Below are 20,866 nucleotides of genomic sequence, written 5' to 3'. Positions count from 1 at the left end.
GCTTCTGTGCCTGATTTGTGTCCTTGTTCATATCACTCCTCCTTGAGTTGGATTTCATCGTAGTGACTCATTTTCCAATACTCCTGCAGGTAAGCATATTTCATCAGTTTTCAAGAATACAATTAGACACTTTTGGACTAAAACAAAAGCTAAAAGGTGCTAATAAGTAGTCAAAATTCTCACGCGTCACCTTCCCTAGGGAAGCACACCAAATAGAACTTGTTTATCTGTTAGGATCCAAGAACTCAAAGACTGTAACCAAATGAGTACCTCAGAGCAAAAATCAGAATTCGGATAAGAGCTTAGCCTTAGCCGAAGAAATTGTAAAACTACTATATTGATTTTCTGGCTTTTCAGGTGTTCTTGGTGTGTGTTTTCTTCAGTGTTAGGTGATGGTAGATAAGAACATTAAAGGCCCTACTTATTGTTCCATTAAGGCTCTTAAGGTTTTAGCAAATTTAAAATGATAGTGGAAAGTGGTGAAAGACTGATGATGATAGCAGGATTGGGGAAAATCTAAAAAGATAGTGAATCTGAGAGGAAAATGAATGAAGCTTTTACCTGAGTGCACGATAACCGTTACAAGTGATGAAACCATCGGGTAAAGACCGGAGGTACAGAGGTCATTGCATTTGACCTATGGTTTAGAATAATCATCATGAAGAGCTCATGCATGCTCTGATTTGGAATAACGAGTGGAGAAACTAGATGAATGAAGTTTCATCATTTAGGTCTAGGGTTTCAAATTGGGGTTTTAGAATTTAATCAACGAAAATGGAAACTGAAATCACTAGTTTCATCACCTAGGGACAAATGAGACGAATCTGTAAGTTGGATCTGAAAGAACAAAGAATAAATGGGGTTTCAACTTACTGGTCGCATCTGATCTCTCAGATTTGAAGAGCAAAAAATGGCAAGTCAGCAAGATTCGGGGATGGAGAAGCATGGAAGGATGATTTGGTGATGGTTTTGTGACCTTGCACTGATTTGTGCAGGGTTTCATGACTGATGGGTTTGAAGGGATAAGAGAAAGGAGAGAGAAAAGGGAAAGAGAAGCGGCAAGGAGGTGAGAAATGATTAGGGTTTGGGTAAATTTAGGGGTTGTCTCTAGTTTAAATTGGGAGATAGAACGGGAGTCGTTGGATCTGTTAATCAATGGCTCTGATCATTTTGATAATTAGGAATTTAGAAATGATTTAAATGGGAAAAATCGATGGCCATTGGATTACTTTGATCAGACGGTTGGAAATAATTCTCTGGATGCTTAAGAATTAAAGAGGAAATAGAGTTAAAATGTAGGTCGTTGATTTAAGAGATGGACGACCCAGATGGTTTGTGTTTGTTATGTGTTTGCTGGAGACGGGTGACGTGGAAAGTGGTGATTGGTGCAAATGTGATGGCAAGGATTGCCAAAGTGGAATGAGATGGGGTGTTTGGACTAGGTCAGATCTGTTTGGGCTTGGCATTTGGGCTGAAAATAATTTAAATAGTAGCCATTTTGTATTTAGTTGAGGAATTCAAATTTAGCCTTTGTCTTTAGTCGCTTTTGAGATTAATTTGAATAAACTTAACAATTTTCAATAAAATGAGGTAAAAATTATAACTATCAAATATACTCTAATTATTGCAATTAATTATTTGTAAAAATACTTTGTTTTCTTAATTGTAATACTAACTTCGAATTATTAACATAGTAGTCTAATTTACTAGAAATTAAGGAGTAATTTATCAAATTAATTATAAAACCTATGTAAGGTATATATAAAAGTTATTTTAATAATCTTAAAATAGTTAGTATATTTGTAATTACATAATATTAATACTACGTGATTAATTTTAAAATTAATACTTAATTAATTTGTAAAAATGCGTTTTTATTACTAGAGAGTACTTTTAAAATATTTATTGTAAATTATTAATTATAAATTAATTAATTTTAAAAGGGAGGGTCATAATTGGCCGTCAACAAGAAAGACTCGCCAGTTCTACATAGAAGAGGGGCTCCTGAAGGTGAAAGGGAACCGACTTTATGTTCATAAAGGAGGAGATCTGCGAAGGATTCTTTTGATAGAATGCCATGATACTTTGTGGGCCGGCCACCCAAGTGAAGAACACACCATGGCGTTGTTGCGCCATGTTTATTATTGTCCTTAAATGGCTGATGATGTTTTTTAGTATGTGAAGACTTGCTTAGTATGCCAGAAATACATGTCAGACCGCTTGACGCAAGCGGGACTTTTGGAGCGATTGCATGTTCTAAAGAGACCGTGGGAAAGCGTTTCGCTGGATTTCATCACCGGATTGTCCAAGGTCGGAGATCTTACAACTATCTTAGTTGTGGTGGATCGATTTTCCAAGTATGCTACATTTATAGCAGCCCCACAATATATATCAGTAGAAGATACAACTCAACTTTTCTTCTCTCATGTTGTTAGATACTAGGGTCTCCCTAAATACATCGTTAGTGATCGCGACTCTCGCTTCACTAGCAACTTTTGGACTCATCTATTTAAGTGCCTCGGGTCCAAACTGAGCCATAGTTCAAGTTTCCATCCGCAATCTGATGGCCAGACGGAGCGGTTCAATGGAATGTTGGAGGAGTATCTCCGCCATTTTATTACCAGATCGCAGAAGAATTGGGTGAAGCTTCTAGATGCTACTCAATTGTGTTTCAATTCGCAAAAGAGCTCTAGTACAAACAAAAGCGCTTTTGAAGTTGTTACCGGATAGCAACCGCTACTCCCGCACACTGTGAATGCCCCAAACATGTAGAAATATCCTCAAGCTGCTAGCTTCTCGAAGGAATGGAAGCAAAATTTGGAGATAGTGCGGATCTATCTTGTCAAATCCCAAAAGCGAATGAAGAAGCATGCTGATCAAAATCGTCGCTTTGTTGAATACCAAGTAGGAGATAAAGTGATGGTGAAAATCCCAAAGCGATACTTGTTTTCAAGGGTCCATGACCCTCACCTGTTGCAAAAATACATTGAACCCTTGTCCATTAAGAAATGTATTGGGAAAGTTGCATACCGGGTGGATACCCCAGCTTGGTGGAAGATTCATCCAGTCTTCCATGCCAGCCTTCCGAAACCATTTCGGGAAGACGTGTAGGATCCTTAACGGAGCAAACTCACAATACCCAGTATTCGAGGCCCTAATTCAACCAGGAAAAGGCGTGTAGAATCTATTCTCGATGATCGAGTGGTTCATGTTTCAAGAAAAGATCACCAAGAGTTCTTGGTGAAATGGCAAGGTTGTGATGCAGAGGAGAATATTTGGGAGAGGGGAACAAACCTCAAAACCTAGAAGAGTTTGATCAATTATTATCTTGCAAGTAAGGTGCTGAGGACGTCGCCAACTTAGGTGGGGGAGAATGTCATGGGCGGCTTTCCAGCCATGCCCCATGACCCCTTGGACGTGCCCCATGGCGTCCTGGAAAACCTCCCAATACCTAGCTCCATGGACGGCCACGTGGTCTTGGCAGCGCAAAGTGACAATCGCGCCTGTGCCTATGTCGCCTCATCGATAGTCCTCACCAGCGCCCAGCCGCAGGCAGATGCCAACAGTATTGCGCGCGCAGACTCTGATGTTAAAGATAAGGTTGTTTTCAACGGACCTGCTTCTACCTTATAGGAATCTATGTCCCTTTCATTGTAAATATAGTGTAGTTTTATTTCATATATTTTCATTATGTGTCTTTAACTTAGTTAGGTAAAGTCCTGTAACTTTGGTTTATTTTGTTTAAGCATAATTAGGGGGATCAAACAATCAAACTTTCTAGCAAGGAAACAATTCTCTGTACTGGTGTCTCTCCCCCTCGACACCATGTCGCTTTTCTATAATAGCTTTCATTAATGCAATCAAGTTTTCTTTCATTCTCAATTCTCTTTAATGTTCTCTCAATTGCTCTTCACATTGATTTTCCCGTACGACAATGACAATCTCGTTTAGCGTACGAAGGGAACCCCAGTTGGCGGATAGTAACTACACGGACATCGGTTGCATAGCCTTATTGTAATGACCCGGCCGGTTGTTTTGGATATTTTAGCCTAGATCCCTTGTTTGTTTCCTCCTCTATGTTATATTATGGTTATGTGACTTGTCGGGGTGTTTGGTTTTGGTTTCGGGTGAGTTCTAGAGTAAAATGGGACACATAGTCCCTAAGTTAGAGCATTAAGTTAAAAGAGGTGACTGTGGTTTGAATTTTCTGTAGACGACTCCGGACTGGGGTTTTGACGGTTCCAATAGCTCTGTATGGTGATTTTGGACTTAGGAACATGTCCAGATGTTGATTTGGAGGTCCGTAGATCGTTTCGGTTTGAATTGGCGAACGTTAGAAAGTCGGAGGTTTACAAGGTTGGAATGTTTGACTGAGAGTTGACTTTATTGATATCGGGGTCAGATTCCAATTCCGGAAGTTGGAATAAGTCCTTCATGTCATTTATGACTTGTGTGCAAAATTTGAAGTCAATCGGAGTTATTTAGCTATGAATCGGTATTAGTTTTGAAATTCGAAAGTTCATAGTTTCAATAGGCTTGAATTGGGTTGCAATACATAGAATTGATGTTGTTTGATGTGATTTTTGGCCTCTAGTAGGTCCGTTAGGTATTTTTTGATCTTGTTGGTATATTTGGACGGGGTCCCGTGGGCCCCGAGGATGATTCGGATTGAATCTAGAACAAAATTGGACTTAGTCAGTATTGTTGAAGTTGTTGGTTTACTTCTGTTCTGGTTTTGTTCTACGCATTCGTGAAGTTTCTCCCGCGATCGCGTAGAGTCTTCAGGAGCTGTTGGAATTGTTCCCTTCGCGTTCGTGAAGGTGAGGACGCGATCGCGATCGCGAAGTTTGCTTGGCTTGTTCATCGCGAACGCGTGAGGTATATCGCGTTCACGTATAAGGAAGGTGGGGATGGGGGCTGAGGCTCGCTTGTGCATCGCGTTCACGTGATCTGGGACGCGGTCACGTGGGTGGAGGAAGCTTGTTAATCGCGTTCGTGATTGCATTCACGCGATCGCGAAGAGTATTTTATTGAGCTGGAGAGGATTGTTCTACGCCATCGTGAGTCTTCGTCCGCAATCGCGATAGAGGACGACTGGGCAGCAGTATTAAAATTTCAAAACGAGGGTTTCATCTCATTTTTTATTTTGGACTTAGAAAGCTCGATTTGTGACGATAGTTTGTGGGGGATTTAAGAAATTCATTATGGTAAGTGATTCTAACTCGGTTTTGGCTATATTACACGAATCCATTGTTATTTTCATCATTTAATTAGTTATTAAAGCTAGAAATTTGGGGAAAAATATGAAAACTTCTTAGGCTAAATTTTGGGGGTTTGAAAGGCGATTTGAGGTTGGATTTGACTAATTCTTGTATGTTGGACTCGTTATCAAATGGGTATTCGGATTTTGTAATTTTGATCGGGTTTCGAGACGCAAGCTCGGGTTGACGTTTTTAGTTGACTTTTTATTTCACTTTAAAGATCGTAACTTTATTGTTCGGATTAGTTTCCTTTAGTTTATATTTATGGAATGAAGTTGTTTTTGGCTAAATTCGGGCCGTTAGAAGTTGGATAATTGAGGGAAAGGCTTACTAGTGGATTGAGTTAGCATGTTTTGAGGTAAGTGCCTTGCTTATCTTTGTGTGGGGGAATTTTTCCTTAGGATTGGTGTTGGTTTGTGTTAATTATGGTATGTGAAAGTTGTGTACGCAAGGTGACGAGTGTGTACACGGGCTAAATATGGAAATAGATCGGTTTTAGCTATGTAGATTCCTTTCATGCCTTAACTGAGTTACCTTAACAGGTTATAGTTCCATCATCATTAGTCTATCTTCACATGCTCTACTTGTCTTATATCTTACTTGTTAATTGTCTTTACATGTTTAGTTGAAGTATTGTTTCCTCTATTCCTTATTCATTATTTAACTATTGAGTTCTTTACTTGAAGTTGTTGTTGTTGGGATATCTTATTGTTGAAATTGATATTGAGTTATGAAGGTTGTGATTCACATTTAGGCAAAGTTGTAAAATTGTGAAATACCATTTTTGTTGAGTTATTACCTTCAATTGTTATTGTTGAAACTTTTGTGCATATTGTGGTTGAGTCATTGGCTATTTGTTGTGAAAACACTATTATTGTTGCTTTCTTAGCAAGTTGTGATACTGGGCACTTCAAGTGCGATTTGTGATACGTTGTGATAGTGATACGCATGTGGTGGTATAAGGTTTTGGGGTTGAAACGCATGCGGTGAGATAAGGTGGGATTGATACGCGTGTTGCTAGTAGGGTAACTACTTGAAGCCACGCGGTGTGATAAGGTAGGATAAAACGTGGGAAGCTAATTCGGGAAAAATAATTTTCAAATCTAAATGCAAGTCTCCCGCGGTAATATAAGGAAAGATTGTGAATTGTTTGTGATTTGAGACTACGAGTCAGTACCTCGTTAGTGACTCTTGTTGATACTTTTCTATTACTTCACTTATGTTTTGGTTGCTTGTTTCCTTAGCATAACATTCATCATTTTCTTCCATGATGCATTATTTGACTTAGTTCAGTGTAGCCAATCTTGGTATATTTCTTACTTATTTTATTTCCATTTTTTTTACTATTACACTGTTAGTTACTTGTTCAGTTTCTTATTTATTCCAGTAAGGCCTTGGCCTGACCTCGTCACTACATTACCGAGGTTAGGCTTGACACTTAGTAGGTACCGTTGTAGTGTACTCCTGCTACGCTTCTGAATAATATTTTGTGCAGACCGAGGTACCTCCTACTAGTCCAGGCACTAGTGAGATGAGCTCAGCTTCAGAGACTTCAAGGTAAACCCGTTGGTGTTTGCAAGCCTCGGAGTCCCCCTCTATCTAGTCTACATCATTTTCTTTCCCTTAATAGACACATTGTTATATAGAGATGATCAGTACTTATTCGTAGAGCTTGTGACTTGTTACCACCAGGTTTTGGGAAGTTTGTGTATGCTGAGTTGCGAAATTTTCTTATTAATAGTTGTTGCGTATTTGAGAGTTTATTAGTTATTTCAGTTATATTCCGCATGTATGTTATGCTTACCTAGTTTGAGAGACTAGGTTCCATCATGATATCCTACCGATGGAAATTGTGTTCTTGACAAGTTGGTATCAGTGCTCTAAATTCATAGGTGTTATGAGTCACAAGCAGGTTTAGTAGTGTCTCGCAGATCGGTGCAGAGACATCTGTACTTATCTTCGGGAAGCTATGGAACTGTTAGGAAAAGCTTCACTTCTTTGATTCCTTATCGTGAGAATTTTTTGACTTCGAATTCGCAGATGGTGAGGTCACGCATAACTGGATCTGATGATCAGACACCTGCGTTGCCTGCTAGAGCCACGAGAGGCCAGATCCATGGACGGGGCAGAGGCTGAGTACGGGCACATGGTGCAGCCAGAGCACCTGCCCGAGCTGCTACAGAGTAGCTGCCAGTAGCTCCACTTGGAGGGTAGGTACCTGAGACGCATGTTACTACCCCTGCACTTCAGGAGACTGTCGCCCAATTCTTGAGCATGTTTGGTACTCTAGCTCAGGCAGGGTTAATCCCACTAGCACCGATCACATCTCACGCTGAGGGAGGAGCACAGACTCCAGCAACTTGTACCCTAGAGAAGTGGGTCCAGGTTGACCAGGTCCCAGAGGTCATACCAGTGCAGCCCGAGATTAGGGTAGCAACATCTAAGAAGGAGCAGATAAGGCTCAAGAGGTACAAGAAGTACCACCCACCTATCTTCAGCGACTTAACTTCAGAGGATGCACGGGGTTTTCTCTAGGAGTGCCACCGTATCCTCCGTACTATGGATATGGAAAATTTGAAAAAAATTGTGAAAACTTCTTAGGCTAAATTTTGGGGGTTTGAAAGGCGATTTGAGGTCGGATTTGAGTAATTCTTGTATGGTTTGACTCGTTACCGAATGGGTATTCGGATTTTGTAATTTTGATCGGGTTCCAATACACGAGCCAGGGTTGAAGTTTTGAGTTGACTTTTTTTTTCTCTTTAAAGATCATAACTTTATTGTTCGGAATAGTTTTCTTTAGTTTATATTTATGGAATGAATTTGTTTTGGCTAGATTCGAGCCATTCGGAGTTAGATAATTGAGGGAAAGGCTTACTAGTGGATTGAGTTAGCGTGTTTTGAGGTAAGTGTCTTACCTAACTTTGTGTGGGAGAATATTTCCTTATGATTGGTGTTGGTTTTGTGTTAATTGTGATATGCGAAAGCCGTGTACGCAAGGTGACGAGTGTGTACATGGGCTAAATGTGAAAATTGGCCGGTTTTAGCTATGTAGATTCCTTTCATGCCTTAAATGAGTTACCTTAATACGTTATATTCATCATCATTAGTATATCTTCACATGCTCTACTTGTCTTATCTCTTACTTGTTAATTGTCTTAATATGTTTAATTGAAGTATTGTTTCCTCTATTCCTTATACATTCTTTAACCATTAAGTTATTTACTTGAAGTTGTTGTTCCTGGGATATCTTGTTGTTGAAATTGGTATTGAGTTATGAAGGTCGTGATTCACATTGAGGCAAAGTTGTAAAGTTGTGAAATACCATTCTTGTTGAGTTATCACCTTCAATTGTTATTGTTGAGACTTTTGTGCATATTGTGGTTGAGCCATGGGCTATTTGTTGTGAAAACACTATTGTTGTTGGTTTCTTGGCAAGTTGTGATATTGGGAACTTGAGGTGCGATTTATGATAGGTTGTGATATTGATACGCATGCGATTGTACAAGGTTTTGGGGTCGAAATGCATGTGGTGAGATAAGGTGGGCTTGATACGCGTGTTGCTAGTAGGGGAGCTACTTGAAGCCACGCGGTGTGATAAGGTGAGCTAAAACGCGGGAAGCTATTTCGGGAAAAATGATTTTCAAAACTAAATGCAAGGCTCCCGCGGTAATATAAGGAAAGATTGTGAATTGTTTGTAATTTGAGATTATGATGTGGTAACTCGGTAGTGACTCTTGTTGATACTTTTCTATTACTTCACTTATGTTTTGGTTGCTTATTTCCTTGGCATAACATTCATCGTTTTCTTCCATGATGCATTATTTGCCTTAGTTCAATGTAGTCAATCTTGGTATATTTCTTACTTGTTTCATTTTCATTGTTATTATTATTACACTATTAGTTACTCGTTTAGTTTCTTATTTATTCCAGTAAGGCATTGACCTGACCTCGTCACTACTCTACCGAGGTTAGACTTGACACTTACTAGGTACCGTTGTGGTGTACCCATGCTATGCTTCTACACATCTTTTTATGATGATACAGGTACTTCCTACCAGTCCAGACACTAGTGAGACGAGCTCAGCTTCGGAGACTTCAAGATATACCTGCCGACGTCTGCAGGCCTCGGAGTCCCCCTCTATCTAGTCTACTTCATTTTCTTACCCTTAATAGACACATTGTTTTATAGAGATGACCAGTACTTATTCGTAGAGCTTGCGACTTGTTACTACCAAGTTTTAGGAAGTTTGTATATGCTGAGTTGCAGAGTTTTCTTATTAATAGTTGTTGAGTATTTGAGAGTTTATCCATTATTTCATTTATATTCCGCATGTATATTAGGTTTACCTAGTCTTAAAGACTAGGTGTCATCACGATATCCTACGGAGGAAAATTAGGATCGTGACACTTACTTCGCCCTTCCAAGGATTCTCAGGAAGGCACCGCGTAACAATTCACGTGCATCGTAAGAAAAGCCTAAATCCGACTGACCGGAGCTACTAGCCGATCGCAACGAGAAAAAATGGGACTTAGTAAACTTTTATGTCTAACGATTGAACTAAAGAGCTACAAATTATGAAGTCAAACATTTTGTCTTTCACACTGGCATTTGATAATCGTTTTTCTTTAAGGAAAAAATATCCCAGACGACCAAATAACTACGAAGTACTAAGTAGGGACAAGCTGGAAGACTCTAAAAGTCATCATTTTGATTAACTAGGACTCCACGTTCATATTGAGGAGGTTGACATTTTAGAAGAAAAATTGGAGGAAAGTAAATTTCAGAGTCTGATCTTTGATTAAGGAATATTTGTAGACTGCCTTAATTGACTCCAAAGAAGAAAATTCCCCTTCCATCTAGACTTCCACACGTACTCTCCTTGTTTTTTTCTTATTCTTTCTTTCAGCATCTATTCTTTTAACAAATTGTTTAGCCATGGAAATGAAGAACAACAATTCATTTCTAATACTCTATCTGCTCTTTTTATGCTTCAATCTCAACACTAATCTCTCCTTTGGATCAGGGGACAACATTTCTACTAATGAATTTCTTTCCATTGGCCAAACAATTGTATCTTCGGGTGGAAACTTTGAGCTTGGTTTCTTCAAACCAGGTAACTCTCTCAACTATTACATAGGCATATGGTACAAGAAAATTTATCCACAAACTGTTGTTTGGGTAGCAAATAGAGAGAAATCAGTTGATATATTAGATGGTAATATGAGTTTACCTGCGTTGACAATTATTCAAGGTAACTTGGTACTTCTTGATAAAAATCAAAACTCAATATGGTCATCAACACATGACCATTATAACAACACTCGAAATAATTCAGTCATAGCAGTTCTAGGTGATGATGGCAATTTGATTTTGAGTGATGCTTCAAATACATCGACACCCTTAACACTTTGGCAAAGTTTTGATCACCCAACAGATACATTTTTACCTGGTGCTAAGCTTGGATATAACAAAATTACACAAAGGAAACATGTTCTGGTTTCATGGAAGAATTCGAGTGATCCAGCACCAGGATTGTTTTCCTTGGAGCTAGATCCAAACCTTGCCCAATTCATTGTAAAATGGAATAAGACTATACAGTATTGGAAAAGTGGAACATGGACTGGTGACACATTTAGCTTGGTGCCTGAAATGAGCATCTACTATGTTAACAACGAGAACGAGTCCTATTTTACATATTCGATTTTCAAGAATAGTACAACCACATCAAGGTTGATCATAGACGTCTCAGGACAAATGAAGCAACGAACATGGTCGAATAATGCAGCTGGTTGGAATGAATTTTGGGCTCAACCTAGAGAACAATGTCAGGTTTATGGTTATTGTGGGGCATTTGGAGTTTGCACTAGTAATACTAATTCACCCTGCAATTGTTTGACTGGTTTCATGCCAAGATCAGTCGATGAATGGAATTTGAATGATTATTCGGGTGGATGTGCAAGAAAAGGGAAGTTGCAATGTAGTGCCATTACTGAAGACAAGGATGATTTCTGGATGAATTTGACCATGAGATTACCTACTTCTCAATATACAAATGTCACAGTTGGAGAAGTCTCGCAATGCAGAGATACTTGTTTCGATAGTTGTTCTTGCACTGCTTATACTTATGATGGCTTAGGTGCCTGTTCAATTTGGACAGGATATCTCTTCAATCTGCAACAACTCAGCGAAAATGAAACAGAGAGGACTATCTCTGTCAAACTTGGCTCCCTTCAAGGTTAGAATAGCATCAAATGACTTACCTGTATTTCTAATCAGATTTAACTTATATACAGTGGATAGTGTATTTTAACATGTTGTAGCTGGGGACTACCTTAATTTCCAGGTTATTAATATGACATTTTTGTGGACGGTTATCTGTAGTTATACTGTAGGTTATTTGATAATGTTCCCTATTATTAATATTACATTTTGAGGGTAGAATTCCTTATTATTATGACTACAATGTAATTACTAAATTCGATTTTTGTTAACCATCTTGTCTAAAAGCTTAAGCTATTAGAGATCATATTTTTATTATTTTAATCATATCTTCAACAATTTTCCTTTTATTTTTTGTTAATCGGAGAGTCGGTTGAGCAAAGAAAATAGTTAAAACTCAAAATTAAGTCTTAAATCCATTTACTAGGAGTTTGAAAACTAATCTTTTTCCTTTTGGATTCTAAATATGGCCCTGAGGTTTGCTAAAACTATGGTCCTTCTAGATAGATGTTCAAGATATCTAACTTGATTTCTGGTCGTTATTTTCAGCTCAAACTAAAGCGAAGAAATCAATGAAGCTTAAAGCTATCCTTGCTGCCATAATACTTTTTATGGTTCTACTCATATGCAGCATTAGCTACATTTACTATAGAAGAAGAAGAACGGCAAAAGGAACAGGTATAAATTTGCTGAATGAATGTCATATGACTCTGGATAATGATCTCCTTTATAACTTTCGGGATTCCATGTCAAGGGACACAAATCTCTCACTGGCACAAAGCTGAAGGAGAAGGAAGAGAATTGATGATTGAAAACGATGAGAATAAAGTCATTGATGTTCCATATTTTGATTTGGAAACCGTTTTGGTAGCTACTGACAACTTCTCAGATGCAAATAAGCTCGGACAAGGGGGATTTGGTCCTGTTTACAAGGTTAAGATTCCTTTCTTGCATCTCTAAATATCGACTAGTTCTAACTAGCTTGGAATTAAGATAAAGTTGATTGATTGGCCTCAATGGATCGATGTGGTTGTGTTCACGTATAGTTTTAAGATGGAAAAACTTTTGGCAGGGTATGTTTCCAGGAGGAGAAGAGATTGCAGTGAAAAGGCTATCAAGTCACTCCGGACAAGGCATAGATGAATTTAAGAATGAAGTGACTTTAATTGCGAAACTTCAGCATCGAAATCTGGTCAGGCTTTTGGGATATTGCATCAATGCAATGGAACAAATTTTGTTGTACGAATATATGCCAAATAAAAGTTTGGACACATTTATATTTGGTAAGTCTGAAAAAATATACTCTTATCTGAAAATTGTATGTTTTTGACATGATTATGGTATTGATGCCATCAATGTTTTTGGACAACTATGCAAGATGGATCACTTTGTACATTACTGGATTGGAAGAAACGTTATGACATCATATTGGGCATTGCACGAGGTCTTGCTTATCTTCACCACGATTCACGACTAAGGATCATTCATAGAGATTTAAAAACTGGCAACATTTTACTAGATGAGGCAATGAATCCAAAAATTTCAGATTTTGGCTTGGCAAGGATTGTTGAAGGAACAAAAACAGAAGCAAATACAAAGAAAGTAGTGGGGACCTAGTAAGTATAACCTCCCTTCCTAATCATTATTTCTTGCTAATGATCCAACTATAGGTGTTTGGTTTTCTTTTGTTTTTGGTTCAATTCTTATACTTAACACTTTGGTGTACTCTAGTGGCTATATGTCTCCTGAATATGTATTAGATGGACTGTTTTCCATCAAATCAGACGTATTCAGTTTTGGAGTAGTCGTACTTGAGATAATTAGTGGAAGAAAGAACACTGGATTTTACCAACCAGAAGAAGCGCTAAACTTGTTAGGTTATGTAAGTGACGAATCTCAAACCTATATACTGGTAGTCCTTTTAAATAGTCTTTATATCTAATTGAATGTTATCACAGGCATGGAGACTGTGGATAGAAGAGAAGGCAATACAACTAACAGAGAAGTCATTACTTGATTCATGCAACATGAGTGAAGTGATAAAGTGTATCAATGTCGCACTCTTGTGTGTACAAGAAGATTCAATTGATCGTCCCAATATGTCAGATGTCATAGTAATGTTGGTAGGGGAAAATACGTGTCTTCCTAGACCTAATCGACCAGCTTTTGTAATGAGAACACACACGTCTAACATATCGTCTTCCTCCAAAGTTTCTAACAATCAAGTGACAATTACAATTGAGGCAGGACGATAACAGCAATAGTGAGAAATATTCGCAGTCGACATGTATATATGTTACATTTGTAATGTTTGCCTGCATATATTTGAAGCACTAGTATGATATCAAGATAGCAATTTGTCTCTGAATTATTGTGTTATTTATGTTTTAGTCCTCATGTTAGTTGAATAAGCACATTTAACTTGAATTAAACAAAATGTTAGATCCCAACTTCATTAGTCATTCTCATTCATCCAAATAACACAACCTTAAAAGAATGACACATGAGATATATATCATATTTGGCAATCCCACAAATATTTTATGGCAGTTGTATCAGCTTAGGCATACCTCAACTATTGTACCTAGTACAGACAATCCCACAATTTTAGCAGCAGATTCCTCATCCATATATATATATTAAAGACATTTCCCAAAGCATCTAAATTCAACATATATGTCTTAATTCTTACATTTAACAGTGAAAACTTCCTACTTGAACAGGCATTTATGTGTTACTACATGGACCTTGCAATGTTTACAAAAGAAGTTATAAGACTGGTTTTAGACAAAAACTAAGAGTACAATTTTTGTAACTGATTAAAGTGAAACTTATAGGCTCCGCTCAACTGCTCTAATGGGCCAACTCTCAGTACCTCCCACACCAAAAGTTCACTTGGGAAATTTCACAAACACATTGTACACAATTTAACTTGACAATTTCTACTATAAGAAACACATAAATAACAAGTATTTTGAGTTGTAAGAAATTGAATATGGATTAAGAAAGAACCGGGCGTGAAGAATCCCTTTATTTTCAGCAAAAAAGGAAACTCCACTGTCTTGCTTACTTGTACTCTGCTTTTCCTCTTCTTGTTTCAATTTTATTGTGTTCATTTTTTGTTGAAAAAAAAGGAAGTTAAGTCGGAGGGTTTTTCAGAATTATACTTTAGTCCTAAAATAACACTAGCTTTTACTTTTACCCCTATAGTTAGTTTTTTGTGTTATGAAAATATTATATTGTGAATGTCCATTCATTACTCCGCTATAGATAATCTTCCTGAAGAAGAGTATCCATTTAGTACTTTGTTGAAATTTATCTACAAGCATCTAATGCAGACAGGTTGCAAGTAACTCAATGAAATGATTTGCAGCAGCTTCTTATTAAACAGGCAGGTTGCAAGCAGCTCATGCAGACAACTTACAAGCAGCTAAAGAAAAGCGTTGCAGCTGCTTCCTGAAAAGCCTCGCAGATGCTTCATTTCTTCTATAAATAGAGGAGTTTTCAGTTCATTATGAACATAAGTTTGAAAGTTGAATAAAATATCAATCTCCCTCTATACTTGTCTTCAGTTTATTTCTGTTATAGTCTTTATTTTATAACACGTTATCAGTACGAGACTCTGTCATTTTGAGCAATTACATTGAATTTAATTTCTATTTCAGTATTCATCTCCGATGTAAGGCGACACTCTTATGTCCGTGGTCAGATCTTGTTCATTCCGAGCATCATAAGGCAGATTATATCCTTGAGGTGGTGAGTTTTTCTTCTTGGCAGTAGTGATGTAGATATCACTTACATATGGAGTAGCCAAATTTGTGTAATTTAATTTGAGCCTTTTGCTTATATTTTAATATCTTTATCATCGCTTGCTTGGTTATATGTTACGTATACAGTACCTATTTTGGTATTTGTTTTCATCATTATTATCTTAATAAAGGATTACAAAGTGGATAACATTGTTAGATCCACTTAAACTCCAGCAGAGTTTGCAAGAAATATACAACCACCAGAAGTGGTTATATTTCGTGTATCTCATTTTAACTAAATTTTGTTAATCACCAGAAGTGATAATTTAGGCTTTCTATAGTTACAATTAAAGATAAGCTAGAGAAATATTCTCTATATTACATGCACGCCTCGATTTGCTCCTGAAGTAATAAATATTTTAAAAGAGGTTGAAGCATCACAATTTGATATGATTAATGCGCGTTCAGATAATTATGTTCGATTTCCTGAAGGATGAGAATTTTTGATAAATATTAATCTATTCCCTGAAGTGAATGTGATAATATTAATAAAGTCGTAAATATGAACGCGCTCTTGTTGTAAATATATTACAATTCACCTCCAGAAGAGTTAATATGATTGAGAGAATATATATTTAATATTTCGTATTTTAAATTTGCTCCTGAAGAAGTAACACAATTGAAATTTCCTCCTGAAATAGGAAAATATTTTGAAGCAGTGTCTTTCTGTGCTTAAACAAAATAATGAGCTATTCAAAGTTATTTTGAAGCACATTTTCATTCCCTGGAGTGAATGAAGAAATACCACAACTCACCTCCTGAAGAGGTAGAATAATAGAGGATGTAAATATTATTTTAATGGTATAAAGATCATTGTCGCACGTACATGTTGTACGTAAAACATCTTGGATATTTTTATTAAGTATCATTCTAAGGCAAAAGCATTCTTGTAGAATAATTTCTACTACAATCACATTAATATATTATGGTTAGTTATTGAGTTCCCCGAAGGAAATAACAACTCGTGTATCTTTCCTTAAAAGATGCAATGACTATGTGGTTGCCGTATTGATACAAAATATTCAGATGATAATGATATTTCTCCTTGAAGGAGATATTTGTCACAAAGTTAGTGGTAGAAATATTAAAATTCTTAATTTTCGTCATTTATAAATTTAGAATTAGCTTTATATTGTTCATTTGATTATGATTTTCTCTCATGACACCAGAAGTGTCTGAGCAATATTTGGTAGTATAACAAAAGCTCATGAAGAGCTAACTGTTTGTCTAGAAGACACATGACATCAGTAGTGTCCGATAAATATTAGATTGTGGAAAATAAATGAAGGCTCTCGAAGAAATTATATACAAATATATCATTCAGATTATATGATTATGGTCAAAATATATGTTGTAGTAAACCCGAAGTTTACTAATACATATGACTATCATACTGAGACTACAAATGATTGAAAGATTAAAAATCTTCATGTTTCCACTATCATATGGGGTAAATATGTATGTGAGAAGTTACCTGTCGTATTCTTTAAATTTGTACGATATCATGTATCACAGTATACCAGAAGTTTACTAATACAAAAGTAGTCACAGTAAATCAAAAATTTATTGATACAAAAGAAGCCACAGTAAATCAGAAATTTACTGATGCAAAAGTTTTTGCCATAGTAAACCAGAAGTTTACTTAGAGATAGCACATGCCATGATAAACTTGAAGTTTTTATTTGCCATATTTAAATGAGCTATTTGAGAATTCATATAAGCATATACTAAAGAACTAGAAGATTCTTCAAGAATTGTCTTGTGTTGTTTGTTCTCATAATAACTTGATTATACCAGCTAAAGTTGGGACTAAAATTTCCCAATTCTGGAATATATAAAAGGATAATATGGGCCCATTCACCTATCACGTGAACCACTTATAGATGCATATATAAGATGGTTACATGTATGTTTATTGTCAACTTACAGTTTGGCATTTGAAATTGTCTTTCTCAATTAAGAGCATAATTTTCATATTATGAAATCAAGATAGTTCATCTTGATGATGCTGGTTTATATCAAAGCTAGTTTAGCATCGAATACCTCTTATTAATGGCTAAACTATTTCTTATAAGAGCAAAGCCTCATGTGTTGGTCTAAGATTTTCTAAATTGCATACATCAGCACTTGTATGCATCAGACCAACAAAATATTATAAGTTCTCCCCTTACAATTGGCTTAGGATCAGAAACCAAATAGTTTTACTATCTAATAACTTTTGATGTGTGGTATATAATTAATTTCTCTACCACAATGCACAAAGATAGGTTCCCCAAAGAAGATTGGGGGATATGTGTTAGTTTTTCTAACATTTGAGGGATAGAATAAACAGTTGAAAAATATACTATATGAATCGAATTATCATTAATATGATAAAGATAATTCAAGTCAAATGCCAGAAGCATTTGTTGATCCAAAATTAAATATCATATTTCAGCTACAAATGCTCCTATTAAAATTAAAGTCCCTGGAGGATAAAGTTTATTGCACTCATGAAGCGTAGTAAACCGATCGGTTCCAAAGATAACAATCCTTGAAAAGGATAGGAGCAAATGATCAAAATGATCACAATGAGGAGGAAATGAGCTCTAGAAGAGCCCATGACATAACATTTCATGAAACCCCAGAAGAAGTTCAGGTACCTGAAAATAAAGAAAGTGATGAGATTTCAACAAGTTATGTCACTTGCGAACCGATGCAAAACGATCGTCGACGATATATTTGATACAATATAGTTCACAATATTGTAAAAGATTGTGAGGATCGGACCTGTAGTCCAGACACCTGAAGATGTCATGCCATCTAAATGCAAGGCATAACCTATATGACTCATTTGATTAAGTCTATATGAAGATCCCTGAAGGATTTAAAATGCTTGAAACATATAGTTCAAAGCATCGTGAAATGCATTCAATCAGAGTACAAAGATCTTTGTACGGTTTAAATCAATCTGGGCGCATGTCATATAATCGCCTCATTGAATTGATGAATGAAGGTTATGTAAATGAAGACATTTGTCCATGCATTTTTACAAAGAAAACAACATCATAGTTTGTTATACTTGTTGTTTATGTTAATGGCATAAATACATAGGAACTCCAGAAGAGCTCCAAAGGAAAAAACTTTGTCTTAGTCTGCAAATTGAATATTTAGCAGACGAGATCTTTATCTATCAATTTGTCTATACAGAAAAGGTCTTAAAACGCTTTTACATGGACAAAGTACACCCATTAAGTACACCAAATGGGTGTTCGATCACTTGAAGTGAATAAGGATCTGTTCTGACCTCCAGAAGATGATGAGGAACTCCTTGGTCCTGAAATACTCTATCTTAATGCAATTGGTGCACTTATGTATCTTGTTAATGCTAACAAAGGTGGTGCAGATCATATTGGTTATGTAGATGCAGGTTATTTATCTGATTCACATAAAGTTCGATCTCAAACTGGATACGTGTTTACATATGGAGGTATTGTCATATCATGGCGCTCCGCAAAATAATCTATTGTTGCTACTTCTTCAAATCATGCTGAGATAATAGTTATTCATGAAGCAAGTAGGGAATACGTATGGTTGAGATTAATAATTTATTTTATTCGAGAAAAATGTGGTTTGGAATATGAGAAAAGACCCACAATTTTATACGAAGGCAATGTTGCATGCATAGCCCAATTGAAGGGAGGATTTATAAAAGGAGATAGAACGAAGCACATTTCACCAAAATTATTCTACACACATGATCTTCAGAAAAATGGTGACATCGATATGCAACAAATCCATTTAAGTGACAATCCAGTAGATTTGTTCACTTTGCCAACTTCAACTTTTGAGAAGATGGTTTACAAGATTGGAATGCAGAGACTCAAATATTTGGAACAAGGTTTTCATCAGGGGGAGTGAAATACACGTTGTATCTTTTTTCCTTACTAAGGTTTTTCCCATAGGGTTTTCCTTATAAGGTTTTTAACGAGACAATTAGTTATGCGTATAACTAAATATGTGTACTCTTTTTCCTTCACTAGGATTTTTTTCACGGGATTTTTCCTAGTAAGGTTTTAACGAGGCACATTATCTTTTAATGAATATCCAAAGGGGAGTGTTATGAAAATATTATATTGTGGATGTCCATTCATTACTCCGCTATAGATAATCTTTCTGAAGAAGATTATCCATTTAGTACTCTGTTGAAGTTTATCTACAAGTCTCTAATGCAGACAGGTTGCAAGCAACTCAATGAAATGATTTGCAGCAGCTTCTTATTAAACAGGCAGGTTGCAAGCAGCTCATGCAGACAGCTTACAAGCAGCTAAAGAAAAGCCTCGCAGCTGCTTCCTAAAAAGCCTCGCAGCTGCTTCATTTCTTCTATAAATAGAGGAGTTTTCAGTTCATTATGAACAAAAGTTTGAAAATTGAATAAAATATCAATCTCCCTCTATACTTATCTTCAGTTTATTTCTTTTATAGTCTTTATTTTATAATATTTTGCACATTTTCCTCTTTTCTTTAAGTACGGATCTGATGTATTTTGGACAACATGTTGAATAAGTAACTAAAATATCATTCTAATAAGTTATTATTGAATGGTAGTTTTCAAGCACACGATCACATATAGAACACAACTAAATAAGCGTAGCTTCCCAATAATAGAAGCTTATATCATCTTCAATGGCACAATCACTCAACAAACGTCACATAAATTAAAATTCTTATAATCTCAAATATTGAGCAGAAAAGTCCGACAGTTAACAATATCCTCCTAAGTTTAATCGAATATTATGTCTCAAACGCCAAATATGGATAATAATATAACATCACAATTAGTACAGTGGTAGCTACACATGCATTGTTTTCCTTCTACTTCTGTTCTAATCTTTAATATCTTGATGATGGTTCATTCATTTTATCACATCTACATGCCTCTCTATATCTGTGCAAACAGAGGAAGAAAAAAAAAAGGCGAAATCTGTTAGTTTACTGGAACAGCAAAAAAAAAAGATGCTGCTGCAGGAAAAACAAAATGGCTAGAAATATAGCAAACTGAATTTAGAAAGATCAGATTTGGTAATGCACAGGGAAAGGCTATGTTTTGAGTCAAATGAGCTGCCGTTCCTCAGACTATTTATTTTACAATATCAGCCGTTTATAGGCATTTACAGGAGACAAAATTACAGAATAATGCACTCTATAAGTTGACCTTGCTGTATTTAATTTAAGCTCACTTACTGTTAAATATGAGTTTCAATGATGAAAAAATAATATATCACGTTTGGTGCAGGATCACAAGGGATAAAACAAAGAAATTAAGATTCCCTATCATTCAAGAATGGACTAAGGAAACAATCTATCAATGGAAGAAAAGGAAAGGAAAAATATCAATGATTAGCTACGAAAAAGGAAGAAGCAGCGGAAATCCGGAAGAAGAATCAATCAATGATTTGATAGATGATTGACAGAAGCTAGTATAGGAAGGTCCCAAAATCAAAGGAGAACAAGAGTGCAAATCTCTACGCTGGAGATTGTTAAAGCCCGAAATTAGGGGATTCATCATTAATCACTCAAGTAACGGGAAGTTCTAC

The 20,866-nt window shown here is 36.4% G+C and overlaps 1 protein-coding gene across 1 annotated transcript; it reads left to right on the top strand.

Annotated features, from left to right (window-relative positions):
- Nucleotides 1-9,945: 9,945 nt before the first annotated feature.
- LOC107794601 (G-type lectin S-receptor-like serine/threonine-protein kinase At4g03230) lies at nt 9,946-13,827 on the top strand. Its single transcript, XM_016617101.2, has 7 exons — nt 9,946-11,497; nt 12,031-12,159; nt 12,236-12,414; nt 12,554-12,764; nt 12,860-13,097; nt 13,213-13,363; nt 13,440-13,827. The coding sequence occupies exons 1-7, from the start codon at nt 10,198-10,200 to the stop codon at nt 13,734-13,736; spliced, it is 2,505 nt and encodes an 834-aa protein (XP_016472587.2). The 5' UTR covers nt 9,946-10,197; the 3' UTR covers nt 13,737-13,827.
- The last annotated feature ends 7,039 nt before the right edge of the window (nt 13,828-20,866 follow it).

This window comes from Nicotiana tabacum, chromosome 9 (genome assembly GCF_000715075.1).
Source record: "Nicotiana tabacum cultivar K326 chromosome 9, ASM71507v2, whole genome shotgun sequence".
NCBI classification, from domain to species: domain Eukaryota; kingdom Viridiplantae; phylum Streptophyta; class Magnoliopsida; order Solanales; family Solanaceae; genus Nicotiana; species Nicotiana tabacum.
The sequence above is the reverse complement of the archived record's forward strand: the minus strand, read 5'-3'. Positions and strand labels throughout refer to the sequence as shown.

What these genes read in the sequence shown, in the direction of transcription:
- LOC107794601 (XM_016617101.2), top strand. Translation starts at nt 10,198, where the DNA reads ATGGAAATGAAGAACAACAATTCATTTCTAATACTCTATCTGCTCTTT. An exon ending in AAGAACGGCAAAAGGAACAG is followed by an intron (nt 12,160 to 12,235) that starts GTATAAATTTGC and finishes TTCCATGTCAAG; the next exon opens with GGACACAAATCTCTCACTGG. An exon ending in GATTTGGTCCTGTTTACAAG is followed by an intron (nt 12,415 to 12,553) that starts GTTAAGATTCCT and finishes AACTTTTGGCAG; the next exon opens with GGTATGTTTCCAGGAGGAGA.